At 39.4% G+C, this 13,768-nt stretch overlaps 1 protein-coding gene across 1 annotated transcript in view; it reads left to right on the top strand.

The window, feature by feature from the left end:
* Positions 1-13,768, top strand: part of LOC146703268 (vinculin) — a 30,862-nt gene that overhangs the window by 958 nt on the left and 16,136 nt on the right. The window contains exon 2 of the mRNA XM_085466416.1: positions 13,667-13,737. Coding sequence (XP_085322542.1) covers positions 13,667-13,737 — 71 coding nt within the window. The remainder of the gene's footprint in view (positions 1-13,666; positions 13,738-13,768) is intronic.

A 13,768-nucleotide genomic window follows, 5' to 3' on the forward strand; every position in this document is an offset into this window, starting at 1 on the left:
AGCTGTAGTGTGTAAATGAGAAGTAGGTGCAGTAATTTATCGAAACATGTTCAAAATGTGTGGAAATAAAGTGTGTATAAAGCTAAAAAGCACACTTTATACAATTCTAATGAGCTTTAAAATCAATATGTGCTATGATCACCTTTATTCTTAAATACAGCCTGAACTCTCTTATTCAAGCTTTCCTTATAAGTAGTCTTCATGAATAGTTTTCCAGGGTTCTTCAAGGACATTCAAAACTCTTCTTTGGATGTTGGCTGCCTTTTGTTCTGTTCTCTGTAAAGCTGATCCCACATTGATTTAATAATTTTGAAGTTTGGGCTCTGGGGAGGCCAATCCATGACAGATAGTGTGCCGCTGTGTTTTTCTTTGAGTACTATGGCAGTATGTTTAGGATCATTGTCATGCTGTAAAATAAAGCTGTTGCCAATTAAATGCTTCCAGATGGTACTGGATGGTGGATTGAAATTGAATGGTAATTCTCTGCCTTCATAATTCATTCAGTTTTGACAAGCTCTCCAAGACTGCTGGCTGAAATGCAGACCCAAACCATGAAGGAGCCTCCACCTTGTTTCACATGGCTGCCTTTTGCTTCCTGACCTCCTCTTTAAATATTGAACCAAATATTTCATCACTTCAACAAGACCTGTTACCACTAATTTTTCAGTCCAGGTCTTGTGTAATTTGGCATAACTCAGCGTTTTGTTCCTGTTTCCCTTCCCCGTAATGGTTTCTTGAAAGCCACCCTTCCACTCAGAACATTTCTAATGAGGCTTCAGTGGACAGTAGATGGATCAGCTGAAGACCATGTTTCGCATCAGTTTTTTCATCTAATACTCTCCGGGAATCACATTGGTGGTGGAAAATACTATTTTATGCCTGTCAGATTGCAAAGTTTAAAATAGATTCTTTGCCAAGTTGTTTTGTGTGGAGTGGACACAACCTTGGTTCATCACTTGAGTGGGTTGCCTTTCTTATGCTTCATGCATTCAGTCATTCATCAAATATGAAGAAATGAGGGGTGGCTTGGAAGTTTTGCACTAATGTAAAAACTGCAACCCTTCAGTATTAAGCTTAATGTTATATTTTAAAAACTGATAATATTTGTAGTAACTGATAAATATGACATTGTGTGTATAATATTCACCTGCAAAAATTCATTTTGAGTTGCGTGTGTTTCATACCTTAGTCACGAGTCACGATTTGCTCTGTGTATCCTCATGTTACACAGAAACCACTTGCTATTGACCCCATGACCTAGAACCACACTTTTTTTTTTAAAATAGAACCTGTCATCATACACATAATCTTGATGCACTATAGTGAATCTGGCTACATTATCAGATCTAGTTTGTGTCTGTTATCTTTTTCTATCCACATGGTAATTAACTTGTCTATGGGCCTATTAACTATGTGTTTCCAACCTATCTTTTTAAAACATTAAATTATACACACCCCCTTCACCAGATGCAGCTGTTGCCTCAATTATATTTAGACTCAGTGATGTAGTTATAATGGCATGTCTCAAAACCACATTGTATCTATCATGGAAGCTAGTTAGGAAATGACTGTCAATTTTATCCTGAAACACATGCTGAGTTCGTAACAAAGGAAGCGAGGGCCCTGTCAGATACTGTGGCTTATATGGAAAGAAAAGCATACAGGCTAAATTGAGGCAGACATGGTTCCTGTGTGTTGTGCAGTCTGTCAGCCTGGTCGAGCCCAGAACCCCTGGCACTTGTCGGGCAATAAATTTGGACAATTACTCTGGCGTCAGCAAAGGAATGTTTCATTTAGGGGGATTGCCTACCATTGCCTCGCAGTTTATTTATTACAGTTCATGGCCTATAAGAATTTCAATCTGGTTTACTTCATTCTGACGCTTTGTTTTTCCTCAGTGCCCACTCTTAAACAACAGGTCTGCACCTCATTGTGTCCATTATTTATATGTTTACAGGCTTCTGTCCTCTAAGGGCCTTTATAATACCCCCTTTCCACCCATGCTGGAGCCTATTCTGCTTTGCTGTCTTTCAAGAGCAAACCTTCTATTTTGACAGGTCTAAGAACTAAATGGTACATGTTTTTGGACCATTTTGGGTGGACTGCAGTAAATTTAGACTCCCTTTAACCCCATGATTAGGGTGGATTTAGCACAAGAGCTCATTACCAGTCCACTTACAACAAACCATTGAATAAACAAAGCCAAAGCAGAGCTAAATAAGGCTCGGTAATACATTTTAATATTTAGATATTAAGCGGTCAAGTTGTTCTGCCACTCAGTTGTTAAAAAAGTACAGAATGAAGTTTTTAGTGTAGAAACCTTTTATTTCGGCCAAGTAATTAACATGAAAACAGGGCTTGTCGTAGCACATGAAAATGTCCTGTGTATCCTCAGCTATCTTAGGATGAAATCATCCAGGCTTTCTGGACACTGTGAATTGTGATCAGATGTTTCCAACAGTGGCATGAATGGTTGCACGAGTCTGTAATTATTTCCAGTTGCTGTGGCAACATTACAACATGAACAGCGTTATGAGATCACTGAAGTTAAGGATCCGATGCAATTTCTTGTGGTAACAGTCCCATGAGTCATACATTGCAGAGCCTACATAAGTAATCAAATACACCGTGTAGCCCTTATCTTTGATTTTATCTAATGAGAAAACAGAAGTTTATTTTAGTCCATTAGCTGTTGGTGTCTTTTCCCTGCATATTTCATTGTTTTCCTAAAAATGACTTTTGAACTTCTTCATTTTTGCACCTGTTTTGTACTAGTTACTTGAAGTGAGTCTGCTTGAAAACAAAAATGTAAGCGTCTAACTTGAAAGTATATCTTTACTATCTAGGGAAAAGGATGAACCCTTCTAATTGGATTTTATTTAGTCATTGTCGGGATAGGGTTGTTTCAAAGAAAAGCCATTTATTTGCTTTATTGTCTGTGCTTCCTAGAAAACCATCTGTTGCACAGACTTCCTCCCCCATTAACTCTGTCCAAGATCTCCAGAGCAGAAGCTTAAGTACTGTAATCAAGTTAAAAAACTGAGATGACCTAGAAATCGAACAGAGAGCAAGTTGCAAGTAATTATACCTTTAAATTGCTTATTAAGACGATTGCACCAGGTTTTCCGACTAAAAAGGAAGGTGAGATTCCAGGATGTCTTGGATGCTTTAGCCTGTCTGAAGAGATCAGGTACAAATGATTAATTTTTAACTTATTCTAGCAGATGCATGGAGATAAAAGTGCAGCCCCGAACCATAATTGTTACTCTAGCAACATCACAAACTACTGTCATATACTCTGTGTTCATTTAATATCTATGACTACAGGGAGTGCAGAATTATTAGGCAAGTTGTATTTTTGAGGAATAATTTTATTATTGAACAACAACCATGTTCTCAATGAACCCAAAAAACGCATTAATATCAAAGCTGAATGTTTTTGGAAGTAGTTTTTAGTTTTAGCTATTTTAGGGGGATATCTGTGTGTGCAGGTGACTATTACTGTGCATAATTATTAGGCAACTTAACAAAAAACAAATATATACCCATTTCAATGATTTATTTTTACCAGTGACACCAATATAACATCTCCACATTCACAAATATACGTTTCTGACATTCAAAAACAAAACAAAAACAAATCAGCGACCAATATAGCCACCTTTCTTTGCAAGGACACTCAAAAGCCTGCCATCCATGGATTCTGTCAGTGTTTTGATCTGTTCACCATCAACATTGCGTGCAGCAGCAACCACAGCCTCCCAGACACTGTTCAGAGAGGTGTACTGTTTTCCCTCCTTGTAAATCTCACATTTGATGATGGACCACAGGTTCTCAATGGGGTTCAGATCAGGTGAACAAGGTGGCCATGTCATTAGTTTTTCTTCTTTTATACCCCTTCTTGCCAGCCACGCTGTGGAGTACTTGGACGCGTGTGATGGAGCATTGTCCTGCATGAAAATCATGTTTTTCTTGAAGGATGCAGACTTCTTCCTGTACCACTGCTTGAAGAAGGTGTCTTCCAGAAACTGGCAGTAGGACTGGGAGTTGAGCTTGACTCCATCCTCAACTCGAAAAGGCCCCACAAGCTCATCTTTGATGATACCAGCCCAAACCAGTACTCCACCTCCACCTTGCTGGCGTCTGAGTTGGACTGGAGCTCTCTGCCCATTACCAATCCGGCCACGGGCCCATCCATCTGGCCCATCAAGACTCACTCTCATTTCATCAGTCCATAAAACCTTAGAAAAACCAGTCTTGAGATATTTCTTGGTCCAGTCTTGACGTTTCAGCTTGTGTGTCTTGTTCAGTGGTGGTCGTCTTTCAGCCTTTCTTACCTTGGCCATGTCTCTGAGTATTGCACACCTTGTGCTTTTGGGCACTCCAGTGATGTTGCAGCTCTGAAATATGGCCAAACTGGTGGCAAGTGGCATCTTGGCAGCTGCACGCTTGACTTTTCTCAGTTCATGGGCAGTTATTTTGCACCTTGGTTTTTCCACACGCTTCTTGCGACCCTGTTGACTATTTTGAATGAAACGCTTGATTGTTCGATGATCACGCTTCAGAAGCTTTGCAATTTTGAGACTGCTGCATCCCTCTGCAAGATATCTCACTATTTTTGACTTTTCTGAGCCTGTCAAGTCCTTCTTTTGACCCATTTTGCCAAAGGAAAGGACGTTGCCTAATAATTATGCACACCTGATATAGGGTATTGATGTCATTAGACCACACCCCTTCTCATTACAGAGTTGCACATCACCTGATATGCTTAATTGGTAGTAGGCTTTCGGGCCTATACAGCTTGGCGTAAGACAACATGCATGAAGAGGATGATGTGGACAAAATACTCATTTGCCTAATAATTCTGCACTCCCTGTAGTTATTCCTCATTGAGACAATGAGCGAGATCTCAATTAAAGATGAATGTGAGGAATGCGAAGAATTCCCAACAGGCAGGAATTTATCCCATTTTGGAGGGGGAGGTGGGATTGGGCTGATCCTTTGAATGAACAACTTTACTCCCTGACCATGTTTTCACATGTCAGGAGCTTCTTTTTTGTCAGTGATATCAAGTTTTAGCCTGATACATATCTTTAGCTGCAGGATGTGGCTATGCTGTGGCTGACTGGTCGATTTCTAGCCGAACCAATATGCTTGTGCAATGAGAACGATTGCCTTTGTTGCACAAATGAGTGTTGTAAACCGTTACAACACTCATTTGTGCAACATCAAGAAAATGAAATAAGTTGTTTGTAAAGCTGAAAATGTTTAAAAGAAAGCATCCTGTCATGAAAATTTGATGCTTGTTTTTTTATTGATGTCTTTCAATTTTAGCAGTCATTTTAATCTGACAAAGTAAAATCATTTTTGAGGCACATATCACTGTTAAAAAGACTGATATTTTTAATGATTCTAAGAGTTTTGATAATGTCCTAATGGGATAAATGGAGAGCATACTTGTCTGTGTCAGTAGCCAGCCTTTAAGGTTGGCTGTGCAGGCCTGTTGTAGCTCATTATTTTTATAGCTCCTTTTTATAGGTGTAAGGTTAAAAAAAAAAAATCCAGTTTCTTCCTGTTTGCAGAGATCACGTGACTTGTGGAGATGCTTCTCTGTGTAGATCACTGAGTTTTTGTTGGGATAAAGAAGCTACTGTCTTCTGCAACACTCTGGAGGTTACAAAATATCACTCTGATTTATGAAATGCAGTTACTGGAAGCTGGGCTCGGCAGCAGTCACTGATTAGTGGGTTGTGTGAGAAATCTGGCCTCATGCTTTTTGCTCAATCTGCACAACACATCTGCAAGACTCTTGGAGGCCTTTAATATCTTCTCGAATGTCCTTAAACTTTGAAAGAAATACAGAGGATGCAACACGAGGGCGCTTTTAGGGGAATTTTTAAATACTTAATTGTGACGTGATCAGTATTTGAGTATTTTTGTTTATAGCAATTTCAATCACCCACTTCTCTAACCCTTTAGAGATGGGAAACAAATGAGCTCATTAAGTAAACTGCTTCACAGGCCAACAAAAGAAACCCTTTCCTATTACCTGGTACTCAAACTTCCTGCATTTTGTCAAGGGAAACAATTTCATGCAGCTCTCCATTTGATTCTATTATCTTGGCAGCAATGTGAGAACTATGGACTGTGAAATGTTTGTATAGTCAAACAAGAACACCTTACTAGTCCTCATGCTCATGCACTATCAATTCATAATGCAAAGTTTGTGTATTTTTAGCTTTTTCTGATGAAAATTAGCTGGGATAGGAGAATACGGCAGAGCGTTGAGTTGAAAAGGAAATGCAGGAAGCCAAGTCAGGAATACCCAGCAGCTGTCAGCCCCACTCTGAACAAATGAAAGGAAAGCAAAGGGAAACCCTTGTCCCTCAGCAGCAGGGTGTTTATGACTCCAGAGCACACCATGACAAATCACAAAATGCACCTGGGGTGATCTTTTTTGTGGGGGGGTTTTTCCCCAAGAAACAAAAATTCAAGATTTTGTTGTAATTGTTTCCTGTGCAGTTTGTGTTCCCCAAAAACACTGCAATCAGTATTACCAAATGTATTTTAAAACACGGATGTGGCTTTCTAAAATTGCTCAATTGAAACTTATGAAAGAATATTGAGAGAGTAGTAGAAATATAAAATGCATTTCCAAGTCAGGTGTAGACAAGGACTTGTACTTGCCTCTTTTTTACCCTATTTGAGCTCTTAGCTTTTAACTTAACTTTCGTACATTCACTGCGATCACATCTGTCCATGTTGTAATCGAATATCAGAAGGAACTTGGAGATACCGTATTTTGCCCAAGGAAACCTCAACATTTAGCCACTCCACCTTTGAGCTGCTGTTTTCCACGTTGTCAGACAAACCATGTTCTTCGGCACACTTCCGGCACTTTCTTTTTATGATTAGTTCTGTTGTGGACACCATTCATGCTAGTTATGATAGAGTAATGAACAAACATGAAGTTCTAGTAACCCCTTTAAGCCATCAGCTGCTACTCGAGGCTATTTTGCTATGTTCAGCTTTCTGTGATGTACCTTGTGTAGTTATATTTTGTAGGAGAACAGAGGCAGTAATAATTTGTGTCCTTTAACAGATTCATGGATATTTAAAGTCTTTGACTCTTTCAAACTCAACAGTTTGCGTTTTTACACCAGTGTAGTCTGTATTTTAACTGAAAATTAATATTCTTTTCATGTAAACGTGAACAAAAACATCAGCTCCCTTTTTAGACTGTCTTTTTAGAATAGTTTCCCCCTCATTTTCTGCTACACAAGCTGAGCTGTAGTCTAGTTTAATGGAATATAAAGTAAAGTTACAGTCCTACATTTCATGGAAATAATTATATCAATCAGATGGTGACAAATAGGTTTTATATGGAACCACGTCATTGGTTGGCCAAATGTGAAGTTGAGGCTTCCTCTCTAGCACTTAAAAGTTATCTGTTAAATGTGTTGTTTTAGCTGTCCTTGTTCTGTGGAAGTGAACACATGCAACATGCTTTTTATTGACTCACTCTTCTTTTTAAGATAAGGACAATGAGTATGAATGCTGTTCCCCAGTAAGGCTGTGAGCTGCAAAATTCCTGCATTGTGAAATAGTAGTTGTGATGTATTTCTCTAGCCACAGAGCCTGTTTTGCCTCTCCTAGCAGAACAATTGATTTGTGACTTTCAAGCAGATGATAGGATTTGGACACACCGTGCATAAGTGTTTACTGATCCAAATAAGAACAAACAAACAAACATGTTGGACACCGCTTGGAAGATGTGTGATAATGCCATAAGCACAATGTTTCTGCTGCCCTTCTGAATCATTATTAGTCAAAAGCCATTTGATATGTTAAAAAGCAGGACTCCCTGGTTTGAGACTATTGATCAAAGGTAGCTAATGGAGTGCTTTGGCATCAGATTGCAGTTCAGAGACACTTACTGTGGAAATCGGCATCTTTCTCTCTGAGAAATACAAGTGTAGTAGTTTATTTTCTTATATGGTGTTAAGGGTTAGCGGTAGCACTGCTTGTAGGAATTTTGCAGTCATAGATCTTTGAGGTCCCCATGACTAACGCAGTATTGTGTTAAAACTGCCCGACATGAGAAAGGCAGGCTGTGTCTTGGCAGTCTGGAGGCTTTCAGAGTCGCCTTTCTTCTCGAGAAAGAGTGATGGGCTCCTGTCAACAATGCAGAGTCTGTGCTAAAGGAGCAGCCACTTTATCAAGCTACTTCACAACACAGGAGTGCCAGTGTTTCCACTCTAGGCTCAAATGGGACACACAGCTAAAAGTGTTGTAATGGCAGCTTGGAAGAAGATGACACTAAATCTGTGGAAGGCTTTAAAAAGATGCTGGGAGGGAACAGCTGTGCTTCTTTAAATTGTTTTGCAAGATTCTATTCAAGAAATAGAGGATTTTTATTGTGGTTTGGGTTGGCTGTCATAGCTTTAATTACTAATGACTGGTGACCGGACATCCTCATGTCATTGTTTCCCTAAGTCTTGATATCAATAATTTAATGGGGGGAAAATACCATAAAATTGACAGAAAAGTAATCTGGAAAAAAGAAATACAAAGTATAGGCTTCAGGGGTCTCAGTTCAGTATTATTCTTTATATTAAGTTTGATTTGTTATAAATTAAATATCCTTGCATTTCAACTTTTGTTGCTGTCGGACAAGACTTGTAATTACAGGCCATTCTTGGCTTTGGTAACTAGTGAAGGACATTATCTTCTATTGTTTTACAGAAGAAACTATTAATCTCTTAGGCCAACAAAAGACCCCAGGAGACAAATCAAGAGATAAATAATCACAAGCTGTAACCCTAATGTCAAACTAGGGCTTTGCTGCCGTCACAGGAATGTGGTCCAAAATCACGACAGAGGCTCAAAATAGTAAAAGAGGCCAGGCATCACAAACTGCTCGACAACAAGCGTTGCAAACTTTGGTTACAGTTCTATTTTTACATCAAATTGTTTGGATCGCTGGTGCAAAACAATTTTTGAACTTCACACAACAGGAAGAGGCACGACAAGGGAGGAAGGAAAGGAAGACAGTGACAGTATCAAGAAATTTAAATTTGCTCAGTTTCAGAGACTCCTGTGCGACGCTTCGGGGTCAATATGACTCAGCTCTTGTTAAATGAATGCTCAGTTTCAGATCATGTCTAAACTTGACTTGAGCTTCAATAAATAGCAGTGTTGTTTTAACAGTTCTGTGAAGAGCTTACACAATCACCCTTACCTTGGAAAGTCGTTCATGAGCTGCTTGAGCCCCCTTGACATAATAGATTTATTTACCTAACCCACCTAACAAGTACTCGAAGCACACTGATATAAAGGAGTGAAAGTAATCTATAAATAGTAGACCATATATGCAAATAATCTCATATAGCTGTTGATAAAAGACCTTCAGCATTCATATGCTTTGTTCCTGTTAGGGCTGATGAGCAAATAATTTAATCAAGTAGCTGCTGAAACCACAAGGAAGCTACATTTTTTTTCATCATTCTAGTTTACTGCAACTGTGCAAAATACTTTTTGCAGGTGGATCAGTAGAAGTATGACAAAGCTTTAAAGCAAGATAAGACTGGAAAAAGGAAATGCACTCGGATGCACTGAGTAAGTAGTTTAAATACTAAAAATATCCCAACATCAGTTGTTGCTGGCTTTTTTTCCCAGAGCCTCTTTGGAGGAATGTCAGGGTGGCGTATGCTCCCTGCCACTCCAGCCTCCCCGGTAGAGCAGGGCGATATGGCCAAAAATATTTATCACAATATATATTTGAAAATTTGCGATAACGATATAACCGACGATATAATTGATGCGAGACAAAATACAACTCCACAACATTACTAGCGCAAAAAGACAACCTTCCATTTATTTTCACTTAAACAAGAAGCTGGTTTTTATGTACATTAAAGCTTTATAAAAATGTAACAGTGCAAATGCAAATTCCTTGCTGAAAGTTTAACCAAAAGGCATTTCCAGTAGAAATGGGCTGACATATCCTGAGCATAACCATGTATAATATCCACTGAAGTTAAAAAGAGGTGCTTTGCAACATTAAACTGCAGTGTGCAGTACGTATTTTTCGGACCATAAGGTGCACGGGATTATAAGGCACATTAAGCGAAACAAAGCAGTCAGATAAATCAAACTTTATTAAACTCATTCTTCTTGCTTCCTCCACTTCTGTACCATTGATTCATTAATGTTGAATTCTCTGGCAGCTGCTCTATTCCCATGTTGTTGCAGTATATTAATGACTAACCTCGTATTGTGGATGGATTATCTCAGTTGTTCTCCTGACTGAAGTTTGGTCCGTTTACAGTATCCTGCCATGCGATTGCATTTGTCTCTAACCATGAAGAACCTTCGCGTTAACTTTTATAAGTGGAAAAGTGTTAGTGTTCGTCCTCCAGCTTCACTGTTTATGTTATGCTAACATAGCTGTGTCGCTAGCGATCACGTAGCACATCATTATATACCAGCTGGCCCAACTTCAGTAACCCTACAAACGTCACTGCTGTTTAGTTTCCTGTCTTCATTTATGTTGGAAGTGATAGCAGAGCTGTACGTTTGATTTTTTTCAGAAATCTCTCCGTCAGAACATGCTATATCATGCTTAGGTAACTAGCGAAACTAGCGAGCTAACTTCCGCTAGCTTCTTGCTAACTTCTAACTCCGTTAAATGTAATAACTTTTGTTTTCATGGATGCCTGGAAGTTAAACTTTATAGTTACACCTGGTAAAGCAGCAATGCTGATCGTTTTATTAAAGATGAAAGAATTTAGACAGTTTTTAACTCCAAGTGATGCTGCAGTGTTGTTTGACCTGAAGATTACGGAGTTTAGGACCCAGATTACTCCCAGATTTAAGAGCATCTTAGTCCGACAAATATGACAATAACAACGGCCGCTTGCATGTTCTGCAAAAAAATGTGCTTTGTTGTGTATCTGACGGACAAACACCAAACCAGTTCCACATCACAGAAGTTGCACCATTTTTACAAACCAATTCTGGTTCATCTGTTTCACTCAACAATCGGCCATGTGCGTATGAAAACAAAGGCACTGCGCATGCGCGTTTTACTCCCATTCTATCGCGATATTTCATTTTCCTATCGTTGCCTAACATTATACCGGTATTACCGTGAACGGTATCATATGGCCCAGCCCTACTCCCCGGCTGAGCTTTAGTTTTGGTTTGGCACAACCTTTGCTCCTAATTTATAACCCCACAGTTACTCAGAGTCCCTCAGGTCCAGTGAGCACAGCGCGAGGAGATGCATGTGTGCTCTGCTCCATTACTGCCTCCACGTCAACCATCTGGAATGGCTCTTCTAGTGGCTGTATACAGACACACTGACAAGCTCACTGGGATTGCTTACTGTAGCATCAGGAATGCATCATGAATAAGAAAAGCAAAAGCAGAAGTCACTGTTTTAAAGGAACTTCCAAGAGATTAAAAAACACTTTGAAAGTTGTGCCAGGATTTGGATTCATTATTTCCCATGCCCTAATTAGACATCTCTAAATTGTTTTGTCTTGTCCAAAATTCAGATATATTTCCGCAAACGTAACTGAAGAACTTCCTGGTGTGTTGCCTAGCGGGTACAAAAGTGTTCAGGACATTGAAACACGTTGGAAATGCTTTGTAAGAGTAAATTGTGTGACAGTCAGGAAATCACACCGTCACACATAATCTAGCACTCTGCAACACTTTTACTATTCAGCTGATTTGTAGTGCAATATTAATGTGAAAGGAAAGGTTTGTGCAGCAACGCATCTCATTTAAACTGGTCAGTATGCTCCGTAAGGATGAATGCCTATGATCTCTCACCCATGGCGGCTCAACGTGGGTGAGTTGTGCCTCCCCGCAGAGCTGAGGTCATGGTTGGGGGAGGTGAGTCATTTTGGCATTGGATGGCCAGCTGCAAGGAGGCGTTCAGCTGCTTTGCACATTATAACTGTACCAAGGCCTGGCATCCCCCAGCAGCTGCCTTGTTGAAATAGTGCTTCGCTACACAACTAACAGGACATCATTCTGAAAAACTGCCTGATTAACAGCAAGACTCTCTAAGGAGGAAAGTTGTGGTTACAAAGTTTTTACTCATGCATATAACATTCAGTTGATCTATGTACTGTGGTCACATTGCATAAAAGCTTTGGAATAGACTGTGTCCACCCTGTTTAAATTTTGTACAGGGGCTTTAAGCTTTGACTCACAGAAATCCTCATGACTGATGAACTAGTCAGAGTTGAAGCTTGGGTGTTGGGTGTGTCTCGTGTCTGCTGTTTTATTACTGGTGCTATCTTTAACAGTTTGTAAATATAATGGCTAACTGGCTTTTAAATATTACAGAGAAAGAATACATAACACCTTCTGGTTAAATGGGAAATTGTTATTGGGATTTTTGGTTGTGAGCTTTGGGACCATCATATCATAAAATATCTGCCTAAATACTCTGTGTCAGACAGGTTTTCCAAACCTGGAAACATTTCGCTTCATGAGGGAGCAGCATGGATAGTGAACACGCCCACTCACTTGTGTTAAATGTACTGGACTGCGCTATTCACACTTTGGCGCAATCTGACAGGAGCTGTCAGGTTAAAGATTGGCCGATGACCTGTAGGCCCCAGAAAAGTTTGCGGCTGCAGTGAATGTGTCACAGTTGCTCTTAATGCCATCTGGTGATATCACTGGCCAGTATTTATCTGTTGAGTCAGACTACTTTTGCACAGGCTAAAAGCTGTGGGAATATTGTGAAGAGGTGAAAGACTTTCTATAAATAATAAGACCTGTGAACAGCAGGCACATAAATAACAAAAGCAAGATAAGAGTATATGTATCATCTATTAGGCAAGTAAACCAATTTGCCTTTTTTTTTTTTGTAACTAAGTGGTTTGTAGTATCCTTGCTATTATTTATGGTTATTATCTAGATTATTATTCTTGAATTGTGCTCATTTGTGAGAATAGTAGGTGTGATGGAATCAGAGAACCCCATGGACACAATCCAGTAGAATAACCACACTTTGACTTCACTTTTCCTAAATCTGTCTCTCATGAAAACTGAGACATGTGCCACCACACTGAGGCACAAGGCAGATGAATATATTCCTGTATTATTTATTTGCCACAGAGTACCTGGCAAGTAAAACATTTGCTGAGGAGAAAGTCTGCATGCATTATTTAATAGGTAACTTAGGCTTGCACACCTCTTTTCCCAACATGCACTTGTACACATGTGCTCTCTGTCCCTGGCCACACTTATAGTTTCTATGCCAGCGAAGTAAAGACCAATTATGGGGCATAGAGTCACAGCAGGTGCACTGATGATAAGGTGTAAAATATGGAGTGAAATTAAGTTGATTGTAGGATAAACAATCAAATAACACTTTGTTGATTTTATTGTGCTGACCTTTAATATCACTAAAACCCAGATGGATCTATTTTATTGTCAGCAGTTGATTGATTAGTGAAAAATTGCTGGGAATTTTTTTTTTTCAGTTTCTAAAGTTGGACATGCCAGAAATGTCCAGTATGTTCCCAAACACTTCCCATCACGGTCAGCTTGGTGTGCTATTGCACACACTGTGTTTACTTTAAATGTCATGTTTCTTTACATTATGCGCGTCTAATGTTTACTCATTTGTGTTTTCCAGGTGGGAAAGGAGACTGTACAAACCACAGAAGACCAGCTCATGAAAAGGGACATGCCACCAGCTTTTATCAAGTAAGTAAATGCCTCAAATTCATCTCAAACA

Source organism: Copadichromis virginalis, linkage group LG8 (assembly GCF_057382275.1).
Source record: "Copadichromis virginalis isolate Kocher_CV1m ecotype Utaka linkage group LG8, C_Virginalis_male_GT1.1, whole genome shotgun sequence".
Taxonomy (NCBI): domain Eukaryota; kingdom Metazoa; phylum Chordata; class Actinopteri; order Cichliformes; family Cichlidae; genus Copadichromis; species Copadichromis virginalis.